General features: G+C 38.0%; 2 protein-coding genes across 4 annotated transcripts in view; both read left to right on the top strand.

The window, feature by feature from the left end:
• The window catches only part of cdkl5 (cyclin dependent kinase like 5), a 33,525-nt gene extending 22,943 nt beyond the window's left edge, over positions 1–10,582 (top strand). Inside the window, exons 12-19 of one of the 3 annotated variants that reach the window (XM_056248716.1) lie at positions 800–1,901; positions 2,251–2,352; positions 3,072–3,177; positions 4,474–4,597; positions 5,211–5,316; positions 5,974–6,096; positions 8,722–8,937; positions 9,755–10,582. In XM_056248716.1, the coding sequence (XP_056104691.1) occupies positions 800–1,901; positions 2,251–2,352; positions 3,072–3,177; positions 4,474–4,597; positions 5,211–5,316; positions 5,974–6,096; positions 8,722–8,937; positions 9,755–10,132 (2,257 nt within the window). In that variant the 3' untranslated portion in view covers positions 10,133–10,582. The remainder of the gene's footprint in view (positions 1–799; positions 1,902–2,250; positions 2,353–3,071; positions 3,178–4,473; positions 4,598–5,210; positions 5,317–5,973; positions 6,097–8,721; positions 8,938–9,754) is intronic. The other 2 variants (XM_056248717.1, XM_056248718.1) reach the window with 2 other exon arrangements.
• Positions 10,583–15,413: 4,831 nt separating this feature from the next.
• On the top strand, positions 15,414–19,466 carry rs1a (retinoschisin 1a). Its single transcript, XM_056248729.1, has 6 exons — positions 15,414–15,567; positions 15,836–15,861; positions 15,935–16,058; positions 17,525–17,666; positions 18,750–18,945; positions 19,117–19,466. The coding sequence occupies exons 1-6, from the start codon at positions 15,513–15,515 to the stop codon at positions 19,267–19,269; spliced, it is 696 nt and encodes a 231-aa protein (XP_056104704.1). The 5' UTR covers positions 15,414–15,512; the 3' UTR covers positions 19,270–19,466.
• The last annotated feature ends 8,375 nt before the right edge of the window (positions 19,467–27,841 follow it).

Raw genomic sequence — 27,841 nt, 5'->3', positions numbered from 1 at the left:
CATAGTTCCTAGAACTATTAGCGGAAGTACCCGGATTTTGGCGTGTTCGCACCGCAGGAACTAGGAACGATTTTAGTTCTAGGAACTCCTTTTGGAGGAACTAATTTAGCTCCTACTTCAGAGTAGGGTCTAACCCAGCACTATAGGAACTATCCGTGACGTTAGTGTACGCTGATTGACCGAACGCATGCGAAACACCAGCACCCGCCATTTTTAAAAAGGTTGTGTAAACACACAGATTATAGCCTATATATTTACTCCAGGAACTAACTTTACGAACATGAAAAACAGTGATAGGCCTCTTAAACTTTACGCTGAGGAGAAAATCCTTTGAGGGGACTAAGAGAAACATGATTATGTGTTTCTGCTCAGCTAGCAGCACTGGACATCAACCGCACGGCATACACTAATAACTTTTCATTACTATCTACTTTCTATGTATAACAGTTCTATCTAATAACGTATTAGACAGGACTGTTAAGACAGATCGTAAACTAATGAACCCGGAGAATTCTGCCGTTCTGAGCGCCGTCAAAATAAGAGTTCCCACCGGTGGTGCGAATTCAACCAGGAAAACGTTCCTAGGGGAACCATTAGTTCTTGGGGAACCATCGTGGTGGCTAGTTCCTAGAACTAAGTTCTTAGAACTATCCGGTGCGAAAGCCCCTATAGACAGAAGGACCTACCACCCAATGGTACTGAACTCCCATTACCATTTTAAAAATCACCTCAGGATGCATATCTTGATTTCGGCTGAAAGAATGTCCAGAATGTAAACATTTCATGTTTATCCCTATAGGAGCCACGGCAGTAAAAGTTCAGGTCATCGGCGAGCTAACAGCAAGGACTGCTCGTCTCTACCGCGCCATGAGGACCTCCACCGGAGCAACGAAAGCTTCCTGAATGGCAGCAACATGCCAACCTCATCCACCCTGAGTCCCACGCTACATCCCAAGAGCTACCAGGTCCAGACCCTGAGCCGCTCAGCCTCTAGCAGCAAAGATCTGGCCAACAACAACCTTCCGCACCTCCTCAGCCCCAAAGACTCGAAGGGAAAGACAGAGTTTGATTTCAACCTGGGGCCTAAAGCTGGAGGTTCCACTGTGGGAGCGGACACCTCTACGGGCAAGTACCTCAAGTCGTCCAAAACAGGCCGCCACTCATCCTTCCTGGAAGGGAAGACCAGCACGCTGCAGTCTGGGGACAAGCACAGTCGCCATAACTACATGGAATCCTCGCACGGGTCCATGCCTTCCACGTCCTCCTCCAAAAGCTCCTCGTCCTTCCTCAGCCTGTCCAAGAGTCATGGGGCGCTGAATGACGCCAAGTCCGTGAACAATCTTGCAGAGACGCGGCTCCACCTGGATGATCCCATGGTGGGATCAGGCTCAGGCTCCCGCTACTTCCCGTCCAGCTGTCTAGATCTTAATGCGGCTCCCGGCAGCCCCAGGGGTGAAAGGCACGCTGGGACGGAGCGGCAGGGCCACAGCCCCAGCGGCCGAGGTAACATGCGTCTAGAAGGGGGCACTCTAGACTCGCGGCGTTCTTCAGGACGGAAAAAGACACCTGATGAACCAAAGGCTTCTGACACTCTGGACCCAAGCAGGGCCGCAGGAGCAGGGGGCCATGCTCACAATCTGCCCTCCCCACATGAATCATATCCTTACGGTCTCGGTTACACCAGCCCGTTCTCCTCGCAGCAGCGACCTCATCGCCACTCCATGTACGTGCGGAGAGAGCGACACCGGCCGCATGGCCAGGAGACGAATTTGGTGGTTGGGCAGGGAGTGCCAACTCGTGCCAGCAGCCTACAGCTCCTCTCGCCGCAGCTCCAGCATCGCACACTCCCACGCCACAACACCAGTTCCTCCCGAGAAGAACTCACGCAAGATCTGAGCAGGGTCAGTGCCCTGCTCTCGTTTTATCTCCGTGTCCTGTGGTGTATTAGGCGTTGATCTCACTAAAATGCTGATCTCTGTGGGTTCCTGTGATCAGAATTTTCCAGATACTCTCTTATCTATGTGTCCATCTTTGTCTGAATTTTTCTTTTTCACAAATTTTCTCTACCTTGTTCGTGTTTCAAGGAGATTCTATTGTGATGTGTTTGCGTGTGTGAATGTGATCTTCTTTAAGATACGGCTCTGCTGCATCCTGCATTCATGCATTTTGTTTCGTTCTATCTGATTAGTACATGCACACTCCCAGTGTCTCCCAGTGTCTGCTTATTTTGCTGTGTGTTTATGTCTGCAGAATGACCAGTCTCCTAAAGAGAAGCCTCATTCTCGCCCCCCGATTAAAGATTCTACGAGGGACAACACAGCTACCTTCCACTCACAACGCCCAAAAAACGAGGTCCGAGGTCTCAACAGGACCCTCAGAACGCGTCCATTCACACACTCACAAGTTGCTATTGTTTATCATGCCTCGGTTTATCTTTGTTTTTTGTTTTTTTAATGCGTTGATCATAAAAGCAAATCATATTTAGCTTTCAGACCATTTATATGGATGTTTTGTAAATGTTCATGTCACTACATTAACTGCTAGCTTATGTCTTCAGCAATAAATATCTAGGTTCTCAACTAAAGGGACAGTTCACACAAAAAAATATATTTTTTGTCATTAATTACGGACCATCATGTTGTTCTAAATTTGACTTTCTTTTTTCTGTGAATAAAATTTTCAGGACTATACTCTTTCCATGCAATTACATTGTAGGGACTGAAGCTTTCAAGCTTCAGAAAGGACACTAAATAAAAAAGTGCCATATTTACGGCACATTTTCAATGCCTTACAATAGTGGAATAAACTGAAATTCCAAAGTCAAAAGTCTTTGCTTCTGTGTTCCACCGGAGAAAGAAAGTCACATGGGTTTAGAATGATATGAAGGTGAGTAAATGATGACAGAAATTTCATTTTTGGGTGAACTATCCATTTAACCTGTTTCTTCTCTTCCTTAATCATTCCTTTTTCCCCAAGAAAATATTCAGTTACAGTTAAACAGTATGCACAGAAAGTTGTAGAAACTACAGTCCCGTACTGTCCTGTAGTGTGACCATCCTCTTGTAACTCAGGCTGGGATGTACCATGACACTCATATGGAGGATGGAACCTCGTCCAAGGAGAACAGAATCATCTACAGTGACTCGATGCCTCGTAGAGTGGGAAGCTTTTACAGAGGTAACCTAAAAATGAACTCTGTGACAAACATGATGCTAAAGTTGTTTTAATCTGTGCACTTTAGTAGTTCATAAAATCCCATGCATGACAACTGTTCCCTGTTGAAAAGTATATGTTGGGGGTTTGGGATGGGATTCTGGTGTGCTGGTTTGTTCCAAACTAAAAAAAAAAGTCATATTTTTATGTCTACTATTGCACATAAAATTGTGCAAATTTATTTATTTGTGACCCTGGACCACAAAACCAGTCACATGGGTACATTTTTTTAGCGTACGCTATTTTTACCTAAATACGCTTTCCATTGATGTATGGTTTGTTAGGATAGGAAAATATTTGCCCGAGATACAACTATTTGAAAATCTAGAATCTGAGGGTGCAAAAAATCGAAACATTGAGAAAATCGCCTTTAAAGTTGTGCATTTATGTTCGCAATTAATAATAATAATAATAATTCATTACATTTATATAGCGCTTTTCTAGGCACTCAAAGCGCTTCACATGGAAGGGGGAATCTCCTCAACCACCACCAATGTGCAGCATCCACCTGGATGATGCGACGGCAGCCATAGTGCGCCAGAACGCTCACCACACACCAGCTTATTGGTGGAGAGGAGACAGAGTGATGAAGCCAATCAGTGTATATATATATATATGGGGATTATTAGGAGGCCATGATGGACAGAGGCCACTGGGCAAATTTGGCCAGGATGCCGGGGTTACACCCCTACTCTTTCGAAAGACATCCTGGGATTTTTAATGACCACAGAGAGTCAGGACCTCGGTTTAACGTCTCATCCGAAGGACGGTGCTCTTTGACAGTATAGTGTCCCCGTCACTATACTGGGGCCTTAGGACCCACACAGACCACAGGGTGAGCGCCCCCTGCTGGCCTCACTAACACCTCTTCCAGCAGCAACCTGGTTTTCTCAGAAGGTCTCCCATCCAGGTACTAACCAGACTCAGCCCTGCTTAGCTTCAGTGGGCAACCAGTCTTGGGCTACAGGGTGATATGGCTGCTGGCAATTGTGATTGCTGATTGTGCTGCATTCACTCACAAAAATAAATGTTTAATATATTTACGGTAGGAAATGTACAAAATATCTTCATGGAACATGATCTTTACTTAATATATCCTAATGATTTTTGGCATAAAAGAAAAATCTATAATTTTGACCCATACAATGTATTGTTGGCTATTGCCACAAATATACCCATGCTACTTGTGACTGGTTTTGACATCCAGGGTCACATTTGTGGGGTAATAATGAGTTAAGCTTGTTCTGTCCTTTTGCACAGTCCCCTCTCCTCGACCTGACAACTCGTTCCATGAAAGCGCTGGGCAGAGCAGAGTGCCAGTGGTGGCGGCAGAAAACACAGCCATGACAAACCACCCTAAACGTCAGACCAATTTCGACCCCTGGTGAGCACACACGCGTGTTGAGGCAGCACACCCTCGATCTGGACAAATAAATCATTCTGTGTACATATACATTCACTGTGAGATGAAATGCTTTGATAAGCTGGAAGTGACAGCATGAAATATTTGGCTTCAAATGAAAAACTAGAAAATCAAGGTAAAAATAAGTAGTGTCCTCGACGGTTTCGAGATGTCTGGCAACAGTGGGTGCAGAAAATAATAAAGCATGCCATTTGCATGCTCTCTAAATTCAACAAACCTAGTTATAGGCAGAAATGTATTATTATTATTTGTATTTTTTATTTTATTTTTTTGCTTTCATAATCCAGTTCTCAGATAATATGGCTGTTTATTTCTTATGTAATAGGGTGAATCTTAAATAAAGACATCAAAAACATGTCTGTTCTATTTCACCAACATTAAAAAAAAAAAGCTGGGGGAATTTTTTTTTTTTTTTTTTTATGTCTGGATTTTCATTGCTTTATTACAATGACGTTATTTTTATTTGAATATGTAGACAGGAAATGTGCTATTTTGTTTTTTTTTTGTTTTGTTTTGAAATATGACCCAGATCTCTCTGTTTAATAATGGAACTTTTTAATGATTTTATTTCTAGGAATAATTCAGAGGCCATGGTCATGAACCCACCAGAGGTCCCTAAACAAAAAGAAAAACAAGGTTTCTTTCGAGCCATGAAGAAGAAAAAGAAGAAGACACAGCCGGTAAGAATGTCCTATTCATTAATTTACTCATTACGTTTCTCTTTTTCAACTGTCAAAAATGTTATCAAATGCAGTAAGGAGATAGTAATGCTTTAGCCAGGAGACTTTTTCTGTGTGTGTATTTTTTTTATTATTATTTCACATGTATGTATACGTGTTGCTTAGCTGCTGTGTTTGTGTATGTATGTCTGCTAGTCATTGAACTTAAATGATGTATTTTATACACAAGGTAGTAGTCTAGGATAGAGGAAAACTGTCTCTTTTTATGGATAAAATCGATAGATGGACTTTTCCCTCTAAGTTCATTCAGTCATCTCAATCAGCATGTAGGTGACCAGTGCGAAAAGGAAAGTGAAGTGACGTATCATCCCAAAAAGGAGGCCGTCCACTTGTTCCATTGTCCTTAATGTCCGATAGATTCCAACAGAGACTCTCAGTTCAGTGCAGTTCAGTGCCTTCAGTAGTATTTCCCCATAATAGCCATATGGAGACCATTACAGACCCGAGCAGCATGTGTGTGGCAGAATCTGCCTCTACTGTGCTCTGTCCACAAATATTGAGCCAGAGGACCGTATGTTCATCTGCTGTATTCAACAACAAAAGATGTTTGGTGTTAATAGAATGAGCCACTGGGGTTTTGTGCGTCTTATATTGCAGACGGACGGCAACGCGGGAAGGAACCCGAGCATCAAGAAAAGCCTTTTCCCCCTCTTTAACTCAAAGAATAGCTTAAAGCATAACTCTTCTGTCAAAGTGCTCCCTGTTGTCCCGCAGCCCATGGTATTGCTCGCATAAAACCACGCCGCTCTACCAAATAAACACATCTCCATTGCATGTCTTGCTAAATGTATAGGTGTTCTACAACCCCAAATCCAGAAAAGTTGGGACATTTTGTAAAATGCAATAAAATCAAGAATCTGTGATTTGTTAATACTCTTTGACCTTTATTTAACTGACAAAAGTACAAAGAAAAGATTTTCGAAGTTATCACTGACCAAATTCAAGTGTATTTTGTAAATGTAAATACATTTTTTGATTTTGACGGCTGCAACACACTAAGGCATGTTTACCACTGTGTCACATCGCCTTTCCTTTTAATTACACTTTTTAAATGTTAGGGAATTGAGGATACTAATTGAAGTTTTGCGAGTGGATTTTTCGCCCAATCTCACCTGATATAAGACAGTCTGTGTTCATCGTTGTTTGATTCTCCTTACATTTTCAATAAGAGACAGATCTGGACTGCAGGCATTCAGACAAGTGGATCCCTTCTTCGGTGTAGAGTGTCTAGAAACCACACTGTTTTAGCATGTGCAGAATGAGGCCTGGCATTGTCTTGCCTTCCCAGGAAATATGTCATCTTGATGGCAGTATATGTCTCTGTACAATCCCAATATAAGCTTCCACTTCAGTGGTACCTTCACACACATTCAAATCGCCCATACAGTTTGCATTGATGCACCCCTCATACCTTGGCAGATCTTTGCTTTTCCACCTGTCGCTGATGGTCTTTGGAACTTAGAACTCGATGTCTGTTTTTCCCAAAAACAAGCTGAAATGTGGACTCATCTGACCACAGCACACATTTCCACTTTTTTGGATCATCTGAGATGAGCTCAGGCCTGCATAGAACTGATGTATAGCTTTCTCCTTGCTTAACAGAGATTCAAGTTGGATTCCTTAACGCAGCAGCAGACTGTGTTAAGTGACAACGGTTTTCCAAAGTACTCCCGAGCACATGTGGCTGTATTTAACACAGTAGCATGACGGTTTCTCATGTTATGCCATCTGAGGGCTCAAAGGTCACGCACATTCAACAGAGGTCTCCTGCCCTGCCCTACATGTACTGAGATTTCTCTGGATTCCCTGAATCTTTTTACAATATTATGTATGGTAGAAGATGAAAATTCTTTGCAATCTTGCATTGATGTGATTTTTGAATTGTTTGACAATTCTCCCATATCTGGCACAAAGTGGTGAGCCATGATGACCCATCTTTGCTTGCAAAGAGTGAGATGCTCCTTTTACACTCAATCACGACACCCTCACCTATTATCAATTCACCTACTTATTGTGGGCCGTTTGAAACGAGTTTAACTTGGATATTCTATAAGCTTTTTACTTTTATTTTGCATCTGTCCCAACTTTTTTGGAGTGTGTTGCAGCCATCAAAATCAAAATGTGTTTATATTCACAAAATACACAGAGAATTAACAGATCACAGATTCTTGATTGTATTGCATTTAACAAAATGTCCCAACTTTTCTGGATTTGGAGTTATGACTGGATGTCTTTGTCATTTTTATTTTGTTTTATTTTTCCCCCAGAGCCATTTTTAACAAGTAAAACATCAGGTCCAGATCTATGTTAATGTGTATTTTCATTCTAGCCACTGCTAGGAAGATGCAAAATTGTGGGTAAATCTAAGGCTGAAATTTTACATTTTAATCAAACATTTAAACATTTTAAATACATCAAATTACATTACTTTTTTTCAAATAGTTACTTTATCAAATGAATTGCATATATTTAATTTGCAGAGAAATCTAGTATTAATATATTAGCATTTGATGAGGGGGAAAAGCCCCATTTTTATTGTGGCAGATGAGTAAATCAAAGAAACTCACAAAAATAGAATATGATTAATTGAGCTAATGTGTAAATTAATATATCAAATTTTAAAGCCTAAATAAGCCTAATTCATCTTTGCACACACCACACGCATTTAATTTATGGGCTCAATAGCTGACGGCACAGAAAAACTCATACTTTAATGTACCGTGTTGTCTTATATAATGATTCATTGATAATGAATTTCAAACCACATTAGCTCAATACAAATTTTTTTTATAGATGTTGACGTAACAGATCTGGTACTGTGTTTTACACACCAAACTTCATTGTTTAGGTTACTGCCAACATCGCAAAAGCATCAGCATGTGTTCTTCTGTTAGATGCATGTCAGACCCCATGACCGTCTTTAGCAGCGCCTGCTCAAAGAGGATGCACGTTTTCTCATCTGCCGTTCTCCCAACCTGGGAGAGAGCAGGAGAAGTGGTCTTCAAACACACAAACTCTGTCTTCTGTACACACACACTTAAAAAAAACATTTGCACATTTTGTAACAAAAGGTCAGAAACTGGGCACGTCCCGAAACACTCAGCTCTTTATCTATCTTCAATAATCCATCTTCTCCAGAAACAGCTGGTCATTGGAATGATATCCTTAAATTATTTCAATTATATACAAATGGAGGCCTTGAGCTGGTTCACAGGGCTGTATACCGGCACGTTTCCAGTCTTCTGACCTGATGCACGTGATTATGGGTGAACTTTTGTTTGGAGAGGCGGAAGTTGTTCATAAATCCCAGCGTTCACTGGTGTTGTGTTTTGATCTGTGTGCCAGGTTCCTAGTGAGGCCCAGCAGGACCAGATAGTGATACAGAGACCAGTCAAGTCTTCGTCTCATCACAGCAGTCGACACCGCAACCGAGATCGCGAGCGGGAACGTGACCTGGAAAGGGAGAGGGAGCGTGACCGGGATCGAAACCGCGAGAGGGATCGCGATCGTGACAGGGACAACACTTGGCCACCTGAAAAGCAGGCAGACGTGCAGCCTCAGGTAAGAAAAACTTCAGACGATCTGATAGTAAAATCGCTTTGTTTGCTCCTGCTGTTCAGAACTTTGGGGTCAGTAAGATTTTTTTGTTTACAGTTTACAATAAGGTCCCATTCATTAACATTAGATAATGTATTAGCCAACATGAACTAACAATGACCAATAATCTGTTAGTTAATAAAAATGCAAATCTTTATTGTTTGTTCATGATAGTTTGCAGTGCATTAATAACTCATTTTAAAAATGTATTAGTAAGTGTTGAAATTAATATTATGTAACAATTACTAAATGCTGTTGAAGTATTGTTCATTTTCATTCATGTTTACTAGTGTATTAGTAGCAAATTAACAATTTCCAGTGTTACCAATTTTTTTATGTTTTTTTAAGAAGTCTCTAATGTTCAGCAAGGCTGTTTTTTCTGATCAAATACATGTAATAAAAAAAGTAATATTGTGAAACATTTATTTTTTCATATATACAGTATATTATTGTCATTTATTCCTATGATGGCAAAGCTGAATTTTCTGCAGTGATTTTTTTTCAGTGTCACATGATACTTCAGAAATCATACTAATATGCTGGTTTGCTGCTCATGAAACGTTTCTTATTATTAATGTTGAAAACAGGATGTTTTGATGAACAGGAAGTTCAAAAGTAAATCTTTTGAAATACAAACCTTTTTTAACATTATAAATATCTTTACTGTCACTTTTGGATCCATTTAATGCATCCTTGCTGAATATATGTATCCATTATTAATTTAATGATTGCAAAGGCAAACACACAGACTTGAATTTTTAATCTTGCTTCCCCGTTTCAGAACCAGCCTCTGAAATCCCTGCGGAAGCTCCTGCACCTCTCCTCTCCTGCTACGTCCAATCAGCCCCCACCACCCGATCGCTCGGCAGAACTGCGCTTCCAGCCCCTTCCTAACCCCCCTACCAAAGGGAACCTGAACGAGGTCAGAGGGCACCCTCCGGGCAGCGTCACCCCCAATACCAAGAGCCGTAAACCCCACAACTACCCTTTGCCAGGGCAGATCGAGTCCAGCTGGCACGTCTCCGCACTGAATCGGGCTGAGGGCGCACCGTACCCAGACCAAATGGCAAACAAAGGTGGGCAGAACGGTATCGGCTTTACCAGAGCCGCTCGCCCGAGAATGCCGAACCTCAATGATCTGAAAGAAACGGCTCTTTAGAGGAGGACGCCCCCTAGTGGCCTCTAGTGTACTTGGTTTCTCCTTTTCCTTCCTGGCTACCTATGGAATGCTATTGTTCATACAGTGGTACACAATGCCACTTCTGGCCAGAAGGTGGCAATAGTTATGTCTCAGATTTGTTTTTTAAAGCATCCACATTTGATAGAATTTGTATTATTGTTCATTACATCTGGGTTCAGTTTTCTGTTGAATATATCTTATTGACGATGATATGAATCTATGTATTTGTATATGGAAACTTAGGGACGGGGACAAAAAAAATCTGTGGAATTGTAAGAGCTTTAGTTTATACACGAGAATGTATAAATATTTAATGTGTAATAATTCTATATTTCATGGAAATTATTTAATGAATTATTGGTGTGTTAATAGTTCTAATGTACAGAGTGCATTTTATGGTTGTAACAAAAGTACTTATTGTTTCTGAAATATTTTCCTCTCTTTATCGAGCATTGTTTTCTGATATGAATTCTCAGTGCAGATTAGGTCTATATTTCACACCGTCTCATACTGCAGGTTATTGAATCAATCATCCCTATTGAAAACGTACAACTACTGATGCTTCCTAAACAGGTTCGGTGTTCATGCGAGACCATTAAATCGACGTCCCGTGATGGCTATTTGTCTCACTTTACCTGTAGCCGGTGTCTTGCAATGTTTCTCATGAGCTCGCCATTTCAAAACAGGATATTAACCTAAACATTGACATCAGATAGTGCTTGTTTTTGGAGTCAGTTCATTAGAGCCCAGATCCCTGAAGAGCTGGATTTCCTGTGAATAATGGATTTCAGGGCCCCAGGGCCTCACCGTGTCTCCCTCTGCGATCTAGACCCCACCAGCTGGTGAATAAGTGTGACTTTGCCTGTGGCACGACACGAGCGATGGTTTACAAGCAGCTTTGCTCAAGGTTGTGAGAGTTAAGTCTGTATCTCCGTCCTGACGTGACTTTCAGCGGTCGCTTCACGGGGATTCGGTTGCATGTGCGCATGATTCTTCTAACAAACTGAATAACTGCCGGTTTTATTTTAATCCATTTAACGGCATGTTTTTGAAGAGATAAAAGCATTGCCTCGGGACCTGGTAAAAGGGTTTCAAAGACGTGATGCAGTTATTGATCTGTTAGCGGGGACTGCAGGGGAGACGCAGGGAGATTTTTGAGTGGCCCCTGAAACGCAACACGTTTCCATTCAGGCTTTCGCTGTACATCTTGTTCAATTATATTTTACAAATACAGATTGAAATTAGATGGATATAAAATATGCAAAATAGCTGTAGTAAGGATTCCAGGCATTTGAATACCAATGCAAACAGAGCAATATATCACGACTTTGAGGTGAATTTATCATCCTTCACAGAGTTGCTTCTGAGTAGTACTTTGTTTTGTTTTTTACGTTGATTTATCATGACAGGCACTTTGCCCAACAACTAAAGTTGCTCACAAGCCCCCCACCCCCCAAAAGAGAGTGACAGAGCATTTTCATTTCAGTTATGTGTCCATGAAAACATTTCTTTCTCTTTTTTTTGGTTTTTGAAGTATTGTTTTATCAATGGTGCACTTTAAACAGACATTTCTCACAGGTGTTTGTGTTGATATGGTGTTTGATTAAAAACAGAACTTTCCATCTATCTAATCTTCTACCTTATCTACTTACAGTACATGAGCTTTGTCTTTCACAGGACTGGATTAGGATTATTCATGTTGAGGATACACATTCAAGTACAGTCTATACAGGTACATACTGTATAGGCTGTACTTGAATGTGTATCTTGAACATGAATAATCCTAATTCAGTCCTGTATAGACTTTTACAGTTATTGGCATTTACATCATACAGTCAGTTTTTTTTTAATTATCTGTATTTATATCTTTGTTGATTCTGTTGTCTCTGCACTATTTCAGTGTGCTATACGTAGATCTTTTTTTTTTTTAGCAACAGCAATCAGGTTCAGTCATTATGTTAAGTTATGTTCTGTTAAACTGCTGTGTTGTCTTTCATGGTTAAACTGCCATGCAACTGTTGACTTTTGTTTTGTAAGAAGAAATTAATCTTCTATATGCTCGTTCTGGAACTTTTCGTTTCCTTGTTTTCAGGTTACTTTTAGTGACATGAATCACTTTGTTCCTGAGTAATGTGGTCTGCCGATTTCATCGTATTTCACCATACCCGAGTATTAGAATGTGATTCCATCACTACTGGATTAACACCTTGTCCATAAACGCTCTGACATCCTTTAATCTGCAGTACGTTGGCACAGTCTGTCTCCGTGGTGCCAGGTAATCCTCCCATCAGCCAGCTGTTAGGACTGCCAAGATAAACTGTTTGGTTGTCGCCAGCTGTGGTGAGGTCGCCTGCGAATGGTAATTTATGACTGGCTTTGTTAACCTGCTAAAAAAACATGTAGAATGTCACTGAATCTGAATTTCTTTTGTTTGCTAAGCACCATTATTTTGATTTTGATATACTTTCACTTTTTTTTTTTTTTACTTTTAAATTGATTGGCGTGGAATCATGCTAACAGAATATCAGGGCAAAACATAACACTTCCCTAGAGATTCAAATATTACGAAAGCTAGTTTTAAGCGTTAAAATAGAAAACTCATCTCCCAAGGGCTGCGTCTACCAACATTTCTGTCGAAACGGAGCCTGATAGTCATGTGATATAGCCAGGGTGAATATACAATACCAGTTTAAAGTTTGGGTTCATTCAGTTTGTTTTTTTTTGTTGAAAGAAAACTTCTATTCAGCAAGGATGCATTGAATTGATCAAACTAACAGTAAAGACTTAAGATTGTTTCTTTTAAACTTTCCATTCATCAAAGAATCCTGAAAAGGAAAAAAAGTTAAGCAGCACAACTGTTTTTAACATTGATAATAATAAGAAATGTTTCAGCATATTAATGATTTCTGAAGGATCATGTGACACTGAAGACAGGAGTGGAAAAATTCACTGCGGAAAATTCAGCTTTACATTTTTAAATGTATATATTAAAATAGAAAACTGTTATTTTAAAATGTAATAATATTTCACAATATTGCTGTTTCCACTGTACTCTTGATCAAATAAATGCAGCCTTGGTGAGCATAAGCTTTTTAAAACATTACAAAATCGTACATTGAAGTGGACATTTAAGCTTAAAGGGATAGTTCATCCAAAAAATGACTTTAAATAACGACTTTATTCAACTCCATGTCAGTCTCCACGTTGTAAACACAGTGCAGCGCTTCCTGGTTCTACGTCAGAACGCCGGCTCATTATTGGCCGACGCTGTTCATGTGCACAGTGCACACCAGAATTTTTATTTTTGGGCGAATTAACCCTTTAATCATCTATTATTATATATTCTACCATAAATGAATATGAACATTGTTAGCCATTTGGAACCTTTTTTTTTTTTTTTTTTTTTTACCAACTGACAAATTGGTCCCACTTTACCTCTATTCACCTTCTGACTGAATGAGCAGGGTTTTGACTGCCTTAAATGATATTGTGAAGGTGTTTCTGAGTGTTTCTTGGTTCACTGCCATACTAAAGTATACCTGCAGGTACTGACAACTCATCTGTCATGGTTTAATAGCCATAGACACTCGTCTTATATTGGCTTGTAGCATCTATCATCCAGAGAGGATGCCCATTTGCTTTTCAGTGTCAGCCGTTGAATGCAGGGATATAAACATTCAGGTTCATCCCACAGGATAGATGAAATATATTAGACAATTAGTCAATCTCATATTTGCGTATGGCTGTTCTTTCTTTTCTTTTTTCCTGTGGCTTGGCAATGAGTAAAAGCTCTGTCCTTTTAGAATGTAATGTATTGAACTCTTGTGTCTGTTTACCATTGGACAAATGTTGATGTCTGCATAAGAATGTAAGTTTTTAATGCAAATATGGCCCAGTGGTCAGTTTGCATCTTTCATGGTTATCGAAAATTGGACTCTCTTTTCTACTTTGGACATTTCATAATGTTTATTCCACCTTTAAGTATTGAAATCACTGCCACATTTTTGTCTGAAGCAGTTGTTGTGCCAACTAAAGCCATTGTGAAGTCTTGTAAGGCCAAAGGTTTACAATCTATCAGGAACAAAAGAGTTTATTCTGTCATGTGAGCATTCAATTTGTCTGTTCCGTGAATTCACTCTCTTTATTTTAGTGGACTGACTACTGAGTCTGTCATAGAATGTACTAAGAAAGGCATCTGTTTTTGTCTTATTTAAATGTTAAGACTGTTCCTATTATATGTTGAAGTTTTCGCAGTCTGTTTGAATCCTCTTTGCTGAATTGAGAACATGGTCCATACCCAAATTGTACCCCTTCTGCTTGACAGGATTGACATAAATAACAAACAGTAGTCATCAAAACATCCAACCAATCAGAATGTGACTTCCATTTTAGACAACAGCCATCACTTTTGTTACATCTATCAGGCCCACGCAGAATCTTCAGTGTTCTTCACATCCCTCACTGCTAAAATGTTGCTTTCATTTACGGATACGTCTTGTATTTTCAATTATGTTTAACATGCATTTATATTTCCATCCTAAAATCAGCACAGAAAATGGGATAAAAGTCTGCAGATTCCGTCTGGGCCTGCATCTATTCAATCGATTGAGTCTGTAAACTGAAAGTTATTAGCTTATAACTTTTTCTTTTTTAATCACCAATGCACAACATTTAGCTCAAACATAATCCTCACCACTCACTCAGCACTTTGTCTATGTCTTTTGTGAAGACTATTTGTCTGTGTGTTCTCTTTAGGGTACAAGTGGGAAACAGCACCCTAACGTTGTTTGATTTAAGTCCAGGCATGTCTGACTCCAACAGCGTTTATAATGTATATTCCGCTGTAATTAAAAACAATTAAAACAATGTCTACCCAACTATGTTCTAGCATGTGTCATTTCATTGCAAACACCATAAAAACTCATGCCTTTGAGATGATCAATAATAATAAAACAATGGAGACTTGTAAAATGATCATGACACAGAAAAGACGACACTGAAAAGAAAGAAAGCAGCCTTCAACTGATCTCTCCATGAAATGGCATATTGTATGTAGTGATTTGCATCAACAGATTGCCTGAGAAGTTGAATTGAGTTAATTGTATGCATTGAACCATTAACTGGGTCACAGAAGGTGACCGTCCGGCTTTAAAATCTGGGATCATTTGGCTATTTCTCTCTTTTTTTAAAAGACAAGGGTCGGACTGGGATGTGAACAATTTCAAACTAGCTTTTAGCAGTAAAGGGAGGAGCTTTGAGATAAAGGGCATTAGATAAGGCCATTAGTGCTCTGTGGATTACAGTAATCCAGCCCCTTTAATATCAGTGCGGTGGTCCACCACTCGAAAAATAAACCATCATGGAGTACAGACTGCAGAACACGTTACTGATAGCCATCCTGCTGGTGTCTGAAGGTATGTGCTGTTGTGTTCCATTATTTTCACTAAATTAGCAGAGATTAAATTCACAGAAGTTGATTACATTTTAAAAGTGCATCAGATTTAAAGAAAATAAACACTGAAAAAAATATGTTAACGATTATCTAAATATATCAACAAAAATGATTGTGAATTATGGTTGTATAATGTGCATTTAAAGTCTATTCAACCGTTCATTTAGCCGTATGTGTTAATGACCCAATGAATGTGATAATGGTATTTTACTCTCCCATATTTTGCCCAGGTTTTGTTGGGCTGCAAGCGCAAGAGGTAATTAAAAACATTTGATATTGGCAGAGACAAATAAGACACAATATTGATGACCATGTTGATATGTGCTTAGGATGGCGAGGGCAACGACACATGGGCTGAGAAATCCTGCAAGTGTGACTGCGATGAATCCTCTAGCAAACTGCTTTCCAAAGGTTCTTCTTCAAGTTGGGCGCAGCAGATGGACTGCATGCCAGGTAAGAATGAAATATGGAAGAAAAATGCATTCAAATAATCTTTTTTTCTAAGCACTAATTGTGACAGGAATAAGTGAGTGTTTTGGTTCAAAATGTGTCCGTATAATGAATCATTTTCCTTCATTACCTAAATAGTAGATTACTGTTTTTACTGGCTGAGGGTGAATTGTGAATCCACTGAAATCCTTTATGCTCGTTTTGTCAGGAGAGTGACACTTCTGAACGGTGCTTTGCGCTAACATTGACTCTTTGGGAATTGAGATGGATGGATTATAGTTGGCACTAGCCGGTGCCCTTTGGAAACAGAAGGCAGGACATGTGCGAATGAGCTGGCTCCCGGTCAGCGGTGCAGAAAGTCATTATTCATTCGGTTGCAGCTTCACCTGGGCCATGTGTCCCATCACCGCATCCCATTGGCACACCACCACAGGGCAGACATGCTCCATTAACACAGAGCAGCTCGTGTTCTGAATCCTCAGAGACTGGTGTGTAAGAATTAGTGCTGGACAACGATTAATCGCATCCAAAATAAAAACTAGTATGTGTGTGTACTGTGTATAAAATATTCATTTTTCCTATAATGTATATATATACAGTATATACATGCAAATATTTCTTAAATATATACATATGCATATGTGTGTATTTATATGTACAACATAATTATACACCATCCACACACATATATTATGTAAACACAAACTTTAATTTTGGATGCAATTAGTCCGATTAATCGTTGCCCAGCACTAGTTCGAATCAAATGAAAGGGAGGAGAGTTGAGATGAAAAAATAAAATAAAGACTTAAGAATCACAGTGATGGAAAGGATGCAGGTTCATAATCCTGTTCTGTTGAGATTACCAAGAATAGGACCTGTCAATCAAACTATTGACAATTAAGTGTATTAACACCTTTTCTCTGAAAAAGAAGAAATTCAGCACAAAATTCATGATTGCTGAATCAGAATGCCTTTTATTTTCGCTTGATTTCATTCTAATCAAAATCCAGAAGTGGGCATGTCAAAAAGAGCATCCTAAATCCTTGAAAACAGGGACTGTTATGTAAAGACATTGCCGTAGGACTGGAGCTTAAGTGTAGAAACGTGACCATCTGTCAACCTAGTCTTAATGGATGTTGATCTTTCGTTATGCGGAACTGAAGCTTTTGGGATTGTAAAGTCACGCGCATAAGAATGGAAGCACAGAATTACAGAGCCGCCAGATTAACGCTTTGTCCATTTCCCTTTAACGCAGCTTGACAAAGAAATCTCTGATCGCGTGACTAATGTCTGTCAGACATGTTGGACATCCTGCAGGCTTGTGTTGAATGGGTCTGTCCATAGATTTTGGTCATTCAGAACTACCTTTAGAGTCAGAAAACCAGAAAATTGTGCGGCTGCATATTTACACTTTCACTTCGAATTATATGTAATCTATTCTTAATATTTCTTCTCAATTGTCTGTCCAGAGTGTCCCTACCATAAGCCCCTGGGTTTTGAGGCAGGATCTGTGACTTCAGATCAGATGAGCTGTTCTAATGAAGACCAGTACACAGGCTGGTTCTCCTCCTGGATTGCAAGCAAGGCAAGACTCAACAGCCAAGGGTTTGGGTGAGTTCTCTGAAACATTAGTGTGGCCGCTATTGCCTTTTTGAGAGAAACATTGTTTTTTTTTTACTCTATAAGGCTGATCATTGACTGGATCAGGCAAAAAGGTGAATTTTTTTTTTCTCTCCAGATTTTACTGCTAAATCCACACGTCCCTTAAACAATTTAACACTGTTCTAACAATAAATAAAACATTTTTAAAAAACAAACAAACTAAATCCTACATTTGAACCAAATGATTTTTCGAAGTTGTAATTAAAACAAGGATAATTGGAGTAGCCTACCTTATACAAGAAAACACTATTTTTAGTCTATATTTTAAAATTTCATGTTTAATTCAATGTGTTACTTGCCGTTTCTTTGTAATATCTGTGAAGTGAAAACTGTTTTTACACCATTTTTGAAAATGGTCTGCATTTTATTTTCCAATCCATTTAGTTCAATTAATTCATTGTCTTATTTTGTTTTACAGTTTTAAAAAGTGCTATATTAATAAATATTTACTTATTAATTACTCCAACAAAAGTTTGGAGTCAGTAAGATTTTTAAAGAAATTAATACTTCGATTAAGCAAGGATTAATTAAAGTGATCAAAAGTAGCAGTAATACATTTAAACAAAAAAAACTATTTAAATTAAATGCTTTTAAATAATGACCTTTCTATTCATCAAAAATCCTGATTGTTTTTATCACAGTTCCCACACAAATAGTAAACAGCACAACTGTCTTAAACATTGATAATAATAATAATAAATGTTTCTTGCGCACTAAACCAGCATATTAGAATGATTTCTGTAGGATCATGTGACACTGAAAACTGGAGTAATGATGTGGAAAATTCAGCTTTGTCATCAAAGGATTAATTACATTTTAAAATATATTAACATAGAAAACTGTTATTTAAAAAAAAAAAAAAATTTTTGATCAAATGATGGTGAGCATGAGACTTTCTTTCAAAAACATTTAAAAAAATCTTACCAACCCCAAATTCTTATCTTGACCGAACAGGTTTAGAGATTTTGGTCTTGAAGAAACTTTGACTGCAACGTTTGCACATAGATTGTGTTTCTCTCTCTCTTGTCCCAGGTGTGCTTGGCTGTCTAAGTTCCAGGATACCAACCAGTGGCTTCAGATTGACCTGAAGGAGATCAAAGTGGTTTCTGGGATCCTGACCCAGGGACGCTGTGACTCTGATGAGTGGGTAACCAAGTACACTGTGCAGTACCGCACCAATGAGAAACTCAACTGGATCTACTACAAGGACCAAACTGGAAACAACAGGGTAAGAAGACAAACAGCCCATCCTGGAATAATGACGAAAATCACATGACCTATTTTTTTTTGAAGGATTACATAACCATTTTCACTGTAATATTATATTATTGCAACCTGTACTCTAAAGTTCAAGTCCTCGGTTTTATTGGTTTTCTACACTTACTTGTTTTTTCCTCAGATGTTCTATGGAAACTCTGACCGTTCTTCCACAGTCCAGAACCTGCTGCGTCCACCTATTGTAGCCCGTTACATCCGTATCCTCCCCCTTGGCTGGCACACTCGCATCGCCATCCGCATGGAGCTGCTACTTTGCATGAATAAATGCACCTGATCTGGAACACATTCCAGCAAAATCATACCCAACTATTTCCTGTACCGCCCCCTTTCTTGTATCACAACATGACAAAGTGAACATCACTGCCCAATCACTGCACTTGTTTCTTTTTTATTTTATTTTATGGTATTTTCAAGGTGGAAATGATCATTAGAATGTGTTATAGTTGCATTCATTTGTGTTGAAGATGTTTTCCTTTTCTCTTCACAAATAAAGAGTTTTTTTTTTCATGTCCTTTTGTATTCGATTTATGAACAAAAAAGTGTTTTGCTTTGGCAAATCAGATATAAAGGGGGACATCGCATGGAGTTGTACTGAATGTTGTTATTGAGTTCTGATGTGGTTTGTGATGGTGTTTTATTCCCACTGATATGACCAATTCCTTTTTGTATATTTATTATGAGCCTACATTGTTTAATTGTATTTGTGGCTTACCTGAAAAACAATGCCATTGAATAAAGAACGTCTCTCTCTTGTGTATGTTACAATTTATTAATCCTCAACTTGGATCCAGATCCACTCCTTTAACAGAAGTCCAAAAGTTCATTTGGATACTAGACTCAAATAAATGAATAGAAATACATAAAAATTGTCAATATATAAACATGTACATGAATAGCAACACGGTAGAGGCACCAAGTTTATCAGTAAATGTACATGCATAAGATGATGCAACATTGATTCAATATATTATTAGGGGAAATAAGCATTTGCTGATATGAAACATTTGCATCATTTATGCAATTATTATTAATATATATATTTAAATAATTTACTTCTATATAATATAAACATTTATGATTTAATTGTATTCATGGTTATTATTGAATAATTATTTTAAAATAATAACAAATATATCATGGTCTTTCATCTTACCCCAATTGTCTAATTTTACATTTCCACTAAAAAAAAAAAGTGTTGTGCCCATGAATACCCATCAAAAACATAAATAAAACTATTATATTCTCTGTGATATAAATCCACAGATCACTATTATAGAAAGAAAAATAATTGATCGAAGATCAACTGTTCAGATGGAACAAATCTCACAAATGCTGATGTTCAGAAAATGTGCTGAAATAAGATTAAGATAAAGTTCATGGTTGCATGGTGAAGGGCGTTTTATCTGTGTTTCAGTGTTATTGATTTGACCTAATCCTAATAATTTGTTAACAACATGTAGGCCTATTCATTACTTTAATGAGCTCACTGTTTCTCCCTCAAATTAATATAATTTAAATTAATACATTGTTTGCTAAATGCGTGATTTGTAGGTTATAGCTACATTTCTGAAATACCTAAATTGTAGTAGACATGCATTTTCTGTAAAGCTGCTTTGAAACGATGTGTATTGTGAAAACCGTTATACAAATAAATGTGAATTGAATTGACCGATTGACTCAATTGGACTTAATTCAAGTCCAATTAAGGCATGCACCTGCGTGTAGTCATTAGGGGACTGATTACATATACCTTAAATAGTAGTTTCGCTTCAGCGACTGTTGATCACACACTCCTCTGTCCATCATGAAAGCTCCTGGCCTTAAAAGCAAGCGATGCGCGGCATCTAGAAGCTCCATAGCAAGAACAAGAGGACACGCTGCGTTCATGTACACGGTCCGACAAAAACAGGTGTGTTTTATAGGCCCACACAATTGACTTAACAGCATTGGTTGTAAATGACTGCACATAAAACTGAATTCCACAGATCAACCAGGCAGCAGAAAGACGCGTCCATGAGTCCAGGGGTGTAAGCAGATATTTGCTGCAGAGAGTGGGGTTAGAGGCCGCGCGCCTCTCCTGTTTCAGCCGCCACAGGATCATCACGCGGAGGGAGATTCTGGAGGCCTGGAATCAACTGAGACGCCGCAGAATCCCAGCCGCTCTGGCTGGCGCCTGAACATTGAGTCTTTTTAATCGAAGCTTTTTAATGTATAACCATTTTAGTTGATTTGTAAATATTTATTTGTTGAAATAAAAATAATTTTGTTAAACTGGCCCATGTCTGCTTATTGTACTGGCGGTAACATTTTATGGATGGCCTATTTGTTTTACTGCCGGACATCGCCACTTATTAGTTTTAGTATTTCATTAGAATTTTTCTATGCTCTTAATTTCACGTGTTTACTTTTAATAATAAAAATGTGCTCAAGTGTCTATTGTTTTAAAGCGTGAGACTGTTTTTTCTGCTTTCAAAGATTGAGTTTGAATGTGTGCTGTTAAAGGATAGTTCACCCAAAAATGTCATATCACCCTCATGTCGTTCCAGACCAGTAGGACTTTTGTTCATCTTCAGAAAACAAATGAAGATTTGATTAAATCTAAAAGCTTTCTGTCTTTGGCAGCTGCAATTAGCCCTTCACCTTGATACTTCAAAAAAATGTATAATTGTAAAACTAATCTTTTTAAAACGAATTGAGCATTTTTTGACGAGACACGATTGCTTCATGAACCGATTGAATTTAGGCTTTAAATTCATAAACATTCATCAACTCGCGCATCAGTTGTGGTAAAACGGAAGCTCAAGCATGTTTGCTTGACATGAGAGAACTAATGAGGTTCATTCTTGTGTGTTACGCAGGTGTTACGCACATAGACTGTAAAAAAAATGGACGTAGTGTCCGTGACGTCACCCGTAGCGTTTTGAAGCCTAAAGTGGGCGTGGCCGGACGTCACCATCTTAGCAGCGCGTCACCTCTCGCCACTCCCCTGGATAAAAGAAAATGGACAAAGAGGCGGGACGTGTATGGAAGCCCAAAAAGGCCAAAATGTGTGAAACTGTAGAAGGCTAATAGAGCCAAACCGCGTGAAACTGTCGTGTAAACACGTATTTGACCAATCAGATTAAAGGGGCGTTTCAGCGCCGCCCACATGTACAAATGAAATATCAAACCCATAAACCGATTTGCAACCACAAACGAAAAATGAAAAATCAAGCCAAAATCAAATTTTTTGTTTTTTAAACTAAACTAAAAAACGAATAAACCAGCTGGTTTTCATTTCTCGTTATTCCATTCCAAACAGGAAATTAAATTATCAAAAAGTACACGGACCAATCACCCTCAGCTAATTCCAGCTGCTGAACGTTCCATCTCTGCTGTGTTTGTGCTTTTTTTCCGGGATTATTTCATACAATTTAATACACCCATTACTTTGCCCCACGCCTCAGTATTCCATCATTGTGGAGTATGAAGAGAACAACCAGCGCGTATCTTCCATCCATTTCATTTCCAATTTGAAATGAAATAAGCAAAAGCGAGAAAACGTGCCTTTATTCGTTTTAGAGTTAAATCTGTGTAGTGCTACACTAGACCGCGCAGAGCGGGTGAAGCATAGACCAATGTTCTGTCAAGTGTAAATACGCAGCAGTCATAATAACTCTTTTTTTAGACAATACGCTCAGTTTTGGACAAGGGGTGGCCATTGCAAATACTGTAATGCAAAACTGCTGATGGTGGTAGTGGGTACCGATGATGGTAAATTAAAATGTAACTAATCATAGCCGCGAGAGTGAGACAGCGAGATGATTGACAGGACGATAGCGGAAGAAAAAACTCAAGATAGCCTAACATGTGTCAGTTAAAAAAATATTTCTTTCTCTAATATAAGTGAGTTTGTATTTGAAAACAACAACAACAAAGAAACAATCAAATAACAGTGTGAACCACAAACTGAGCTGAGCGTTCATTTTAAAGGGACATTTCCAAATATCTTTTATTTATTTGTTATAATCAGTGTTGGGCAAGTTACTTTAAAAAAAGTAATTACTTACAGTTACTAGTCACTACTTCCTAAAAGTAACTAAATTAGTTACTCAGTTACAAATTATAAAAGTAACTAGTTACTTCTGAAAGTAACTATTGCGTTACTTTCAAGTATATTTTTAAATGGTCAAATGTAACCCCACCTCCACCCCTCTTTAACGGAACTTAAAATAGCCCACATGTGCATGTTCAATTATTAACGATAAACCTGAATATTATAATGAAATGGACACTCAACAGAAACAATGTACATAAATCTAAACTATTTTAATGTTGCCGTGGGACAAAGTAGCCTCCAATCAAATGCCATGTAGATAATGTTTATAGTGGATCGATACAAATAGGCTAACACAATAGATGTTTTGAGACCTTTGATATTTATTGCCCCTCAACAGACCACAACTGGGCAAAATTAAATTATGCTTGTTAAGCACTACCAAAAAGAAATAACAAATATATACACTCTTTGTAGTAGCCTACAAATAAAACAAAACAAAAAATGTTTATTACTTTATCACTCCTTAATAAAGGAGTCCAGACATTAGAAAATATCAGTCTACACATGCGTTTTATATTTAATATAAGGGGGAATACACATGCGTTTTATATTTAATATGAAATACACATGCGTTACGGACGTGACACAAAAAATATTTAACTTTTAGGTGGCAAAATATGTTTTAGTAATTCTGTGATTTACAATGCGCAAACCAAAGGTAATAATACCCACCGGATGAAGAAGGGTGGGCTCTCCACAGAACATAAAATATTAATTTTATTTAATTTTTCGTGTTTGCATTTATGGGGAAAAAACAATGCTATGGACGTGACAGTTCTCCGTTACGGACGTGACCGCTCTGAAAGCGGCACTAAAAGACTTTAAAACGTTTACAGAGACCTCAAACAGAAAGCACAAAGCCTTTCGTTAAAGTGAATTTCGTTTTGTATTAATTGTATCTTAATTTTAATCAATGTTTCATCAACCAATTGCCTGGATTTAATAAATAAGAAGTAAATATAGCAGTAGATAATCACGACCAGGAGGCGCCGGCGCGTGAACTGGAGATCCTCTCATAAATGAACCGAAACCAAAGAACGTATATTGACAAGAAGTGAAAGCCAATAGAACGTTCCATTGCAACACCAGCGCCCAGCAGCAGCCCTACGCGACTCGGCAGTCCACTAGTGATGAAAAATATGAAGTTACATGTAACAATACTTTCAATATGAAAGACCGCCAGTAGGTGGCGCCAAGTCAGCCATAAGCCAATTACATAATTATATCATAAAAACAGGATACATTAACTCAGTTGCATTGGTCTCAGTTTATTTAAATTTGGTGGCATTACTCATAATCATGGCTGTATAATCAAAAAATTAAAATGAGAAACATGCATGCGTCAATAAAATGTATTCCATCAAAACCACAGGAGCTTATGCAATTAGTAGGCTACCATGAACTCTATACCCATAAAGAATGTAATGTGTAGCCTATGTATATTTACAGAGGCACTTCATAAACCCAAATGAAAATCTTAAATGATCTTGCTAGAGTTCATGCTTAGAACTGTTTAGCTTTCTAATTGGATTTATCAAGTGCCTCGGTATATATACAATAAAATAGTATAGTAATAGCATAGTAGGCCTACTTTTGCATAAAATGTATAAAATGCATAAAACAACAACATTATAACAAATAAATATTAGATATTTGGAAATTTCCCTTTAAAATGAACGCTCAGTTTGTGGTCCACACTGTTATTTTATTGTTTTGTTGTTGTTTTCAGATACAAACTCACTTATATTAAAGAAAGAAATATTTTTAACTAACACGTTAGGCTATCTTGAGTTTTTTCCTCCGCTATCGTCCTGTCAATCATCTCGCTGTCTCACTCTCGCGGCTATGATTAGTTACATTTTAATTTACCATCATCGGTACCCACTACCACCATCAGCAGTTTTGCATTACAGTATTTGCAATGGCCACCCCTTGTCCAAAACTGAGCGTATTGTCTAAAAGAAGAGTTATTATGACTGCTGCGTATTTACACTTGACAGAACATTGGTCTATGCTTCACCCGCTCTGCGCGGTCTAGTGCAGCACTACACAGATTTAACTCTGCACAGCTAAATAAAACCAGCTGGGTGCAGAATCAGATTAATATTTAATATTTCTGAAATAAATAATTCTGTGAAACGCATAAAGTTGCACAGCCCTGTACAGTTTAAGAAGCGGTACGCAGAGCCATAGGACTATTATTTTGTTGAAAAGACCTGGGACATTAATGATGACGTCCCAGGCTCAGATTTGCTTGACCAATCGGCTGAAAGGGGCGTCTCATGACCGCCCACATGTGCAAAACTGATTTTGAAGTCATTTATCCGTTTTTGACCCGTTAACCAAAAAAAACGAAAAATCAAGCCGAAATCTCTTTTTTTTCGTTTTTTATAAAAAACGAAAAAACTAATAAAGGTGCATTTTCTCGTTTTTTCTTATTTCATTTCAAATTGGAAATGAAATGGACGGAAGATACCCTGATTCAGCGCTGTACTTCAGTTGGATTCCTCTGCGAACATGCACTAATGGATGTCTGATAATTTTGTTGCTTTTTGGAGTTTAGATTTAAAAACGTCTATAGATAGCTATAGAGACTACACTCGTTATGCGGTACCGCTCTCACAGAACAGATATGCTTATTTAACTTTTTAGTGTTACATAAAAAGTACATAAATAGTAAATAAAAATTGAGTTGGGGCAATTTAATTTTGGAAAATTTAAATTCTAAATATTAATTATTGAGTTGGGCCAACTCAATTTTGGAAACTTTAAATTGAGTCGGGCCAACTCAGTTTTAGAACATTTAAATTCTAAATATTAATTATTGAGTTGGGCCAACTTAATTTTGAACAATTTAAATTGAGCTGGGCCAACTTAATTTTGAACAATTTAAATTGAGCTGGGCCAACTTAATTTTAGAAAATTTAAATTCTATATATTATTGATTGAGTTGGGCCAACTTAATTTTGAACAATTTAAATTGAGTTGGGCCAAATTAATTTTGGAAAATTTTAATTCTAAATATTAATTGTTGAGTTGGATCAACTTAATTTTGAACAATTTAAATTGAGTTGGGCCAACTTAATTTTCGAAAATTTAAATTCTAAATATTAATCATTGAGTTGAGCCAACTTAATTTTGAACTATTTAAATTGAGTTGGGCCAACTCAATTTTTGAAAAATTTAATTCTAAATATTAATTATTGAGTTGAGCCAACTTAATTTTGAACAATTTAAATTGAGTTGGGCAAACTTAATTTTAGACAATTTAAATTCTAAATATTAGTTGTAAAACAAAATTCACCCCCCTCACAGTTGTCATGAAGGGAAATCAGCTATATAGACCAAAACCACTTTTTGCACCAGGCTGTAAGCATTGTTTTTCTGCTGTAAAGTTGGACATTTATGGTTGTTCTCGCATGCCAACAAGCAGGGTTGGTTGAGCTTCAGTAAAGGTTTGCTGTATAGGTTATGTGAATAAAAGCCTAAATTCAATGTTCATCATATAAAGCGATCATATCTGTCTCTTCAACATTAACTTCGTTATAACAAAAAAATGAACTAAACACTCAATGGATTAGTTTTACAATCTCTCTATTAACTTTTTGAAGCATCAGGTTGCAGAGGGACAGAAAGCTCTCAGATTTACCGCATCAAAAAGATCCTTTTTGTTCCGAAGATGTTAATTAATTGGTCTACTGATCGTGAAAGAATGGTTCAACAAGATCTACAGACTGAACGTTTATTTCTTCACATGAATCAATCTTGTTCACAATATGAAGCAGACAAAAGAATTATGAATAACTGATACACAATTTAATGAGGCAAGGACTTTTTCAGAGACTATTAATGTTTTATTTTTCTTTGGCTCGATAACATATTCAGTTATTGACATTACAATGATTCACTGACTACTCAAAAATGTACTGTATTGTTCGCCACCTATTGTTGCAACTGCATAAAGGGTTAGTGAACAAATCTTTTAGCTGAACTGATCCAAATGATTCGAGTCACAGGGCTGAACCAAACCCCCCACAAGACTCGCACGAATCACTAAAAGAGAGGTGTTCTCAAATCGTCAAACAAACCGCCTCTGCGTTTCATGCAAGCTAGCCTCATCTGACACCTGTGATGTTTATCTATCGCATCCCTTCACGTTTGGAAATGAATATTTGATTTTTCATCATACGTCTTTCCCACTCTAATTCTCAACGTATGCGTGTCGTACTGAATGGTGGACAACGGGAACTGAAGGTAACTTATGCATATCGTTTCCTATGCGTTGTTTACGTTCCTCTCCTAATTGGAGAATTGTAAGATTGTTTGTTCTGCCGTTTTTGTTGCTAAGTAATAAATACCGTGTAAGTAATGTTTTTAAATATACCTATTTAAGCGTTTGAAAATATTAAGCATATTTTGAGAGGCATAAGAAATTAAGTCAAAATATTTCAGTCAACTATTATTATTATTATTATATTTCTGTTCTGTGAAGATGACAATCAACAGTCTACATCTCTCTCCCTGTGCCCGCTCCCAGAGATTGATCACTGTTAAAAGGGCCTTTTGAAAGGCTCTTTGGGGCACAGATTAAAGTCCAGCATGATTTGCAGTAAGTATCTTGTGTTGCTTTATTCTACAGAGACACATTATTGTAATGATGGATTAGTTCCAAACAGTGCTGCTTTTTTCTAATGCCATTCCACATCATTATGAAGATCAAAACAGCCCTGAAATTAAATATTAGGTC

Source organism: Rhinichthys klamathensis, unplaced genomic scaffold (assembly GCF_029890125.1).
Source record: "Rhinichthys klamathensis goyatoka isolate OS25496 unplaced genomic scaffold, OSU_Roscu_1.1 h1tg000056l_1, whole genome shotgun sequence".
In the NCBI taxonomy this organism is placed as follows: Eukaryota; Metazoa; Chordata; class Actinopteri; order Cypriniformes; family Leuciscidae; genus Rhinichthys; species Rhinichthys klamathensis.
The sequence above is the reverse complement of the archived record's forward strand: the minus strand, read 5'-3'. Positions and strand labels throughout refer to the sequence as shown.

Coding starts and splice junctions, on each gene's coding strand:
- rs1a (XM_056248729.1), top strand. CDS start 15,513: ATGGAGTACAGACTGCAGAACACGTTACTGATAGCCATCCTGCTGGTG. Junction 15,568..15,835: donor CATCCTGCTGGTGTCTGAAG/GTATGTGCTGTT, acceptor TATTTTGCCCAG/GTTTTGTTGGGCTGCAAGCG. Junction 16,059..17,524: donor GCAGATGGACTGCATGCCAG/GTAAGAATGAAA, acceptor TTGTCTGTCCAG/AGTGTCCCTACCATAAGCCC.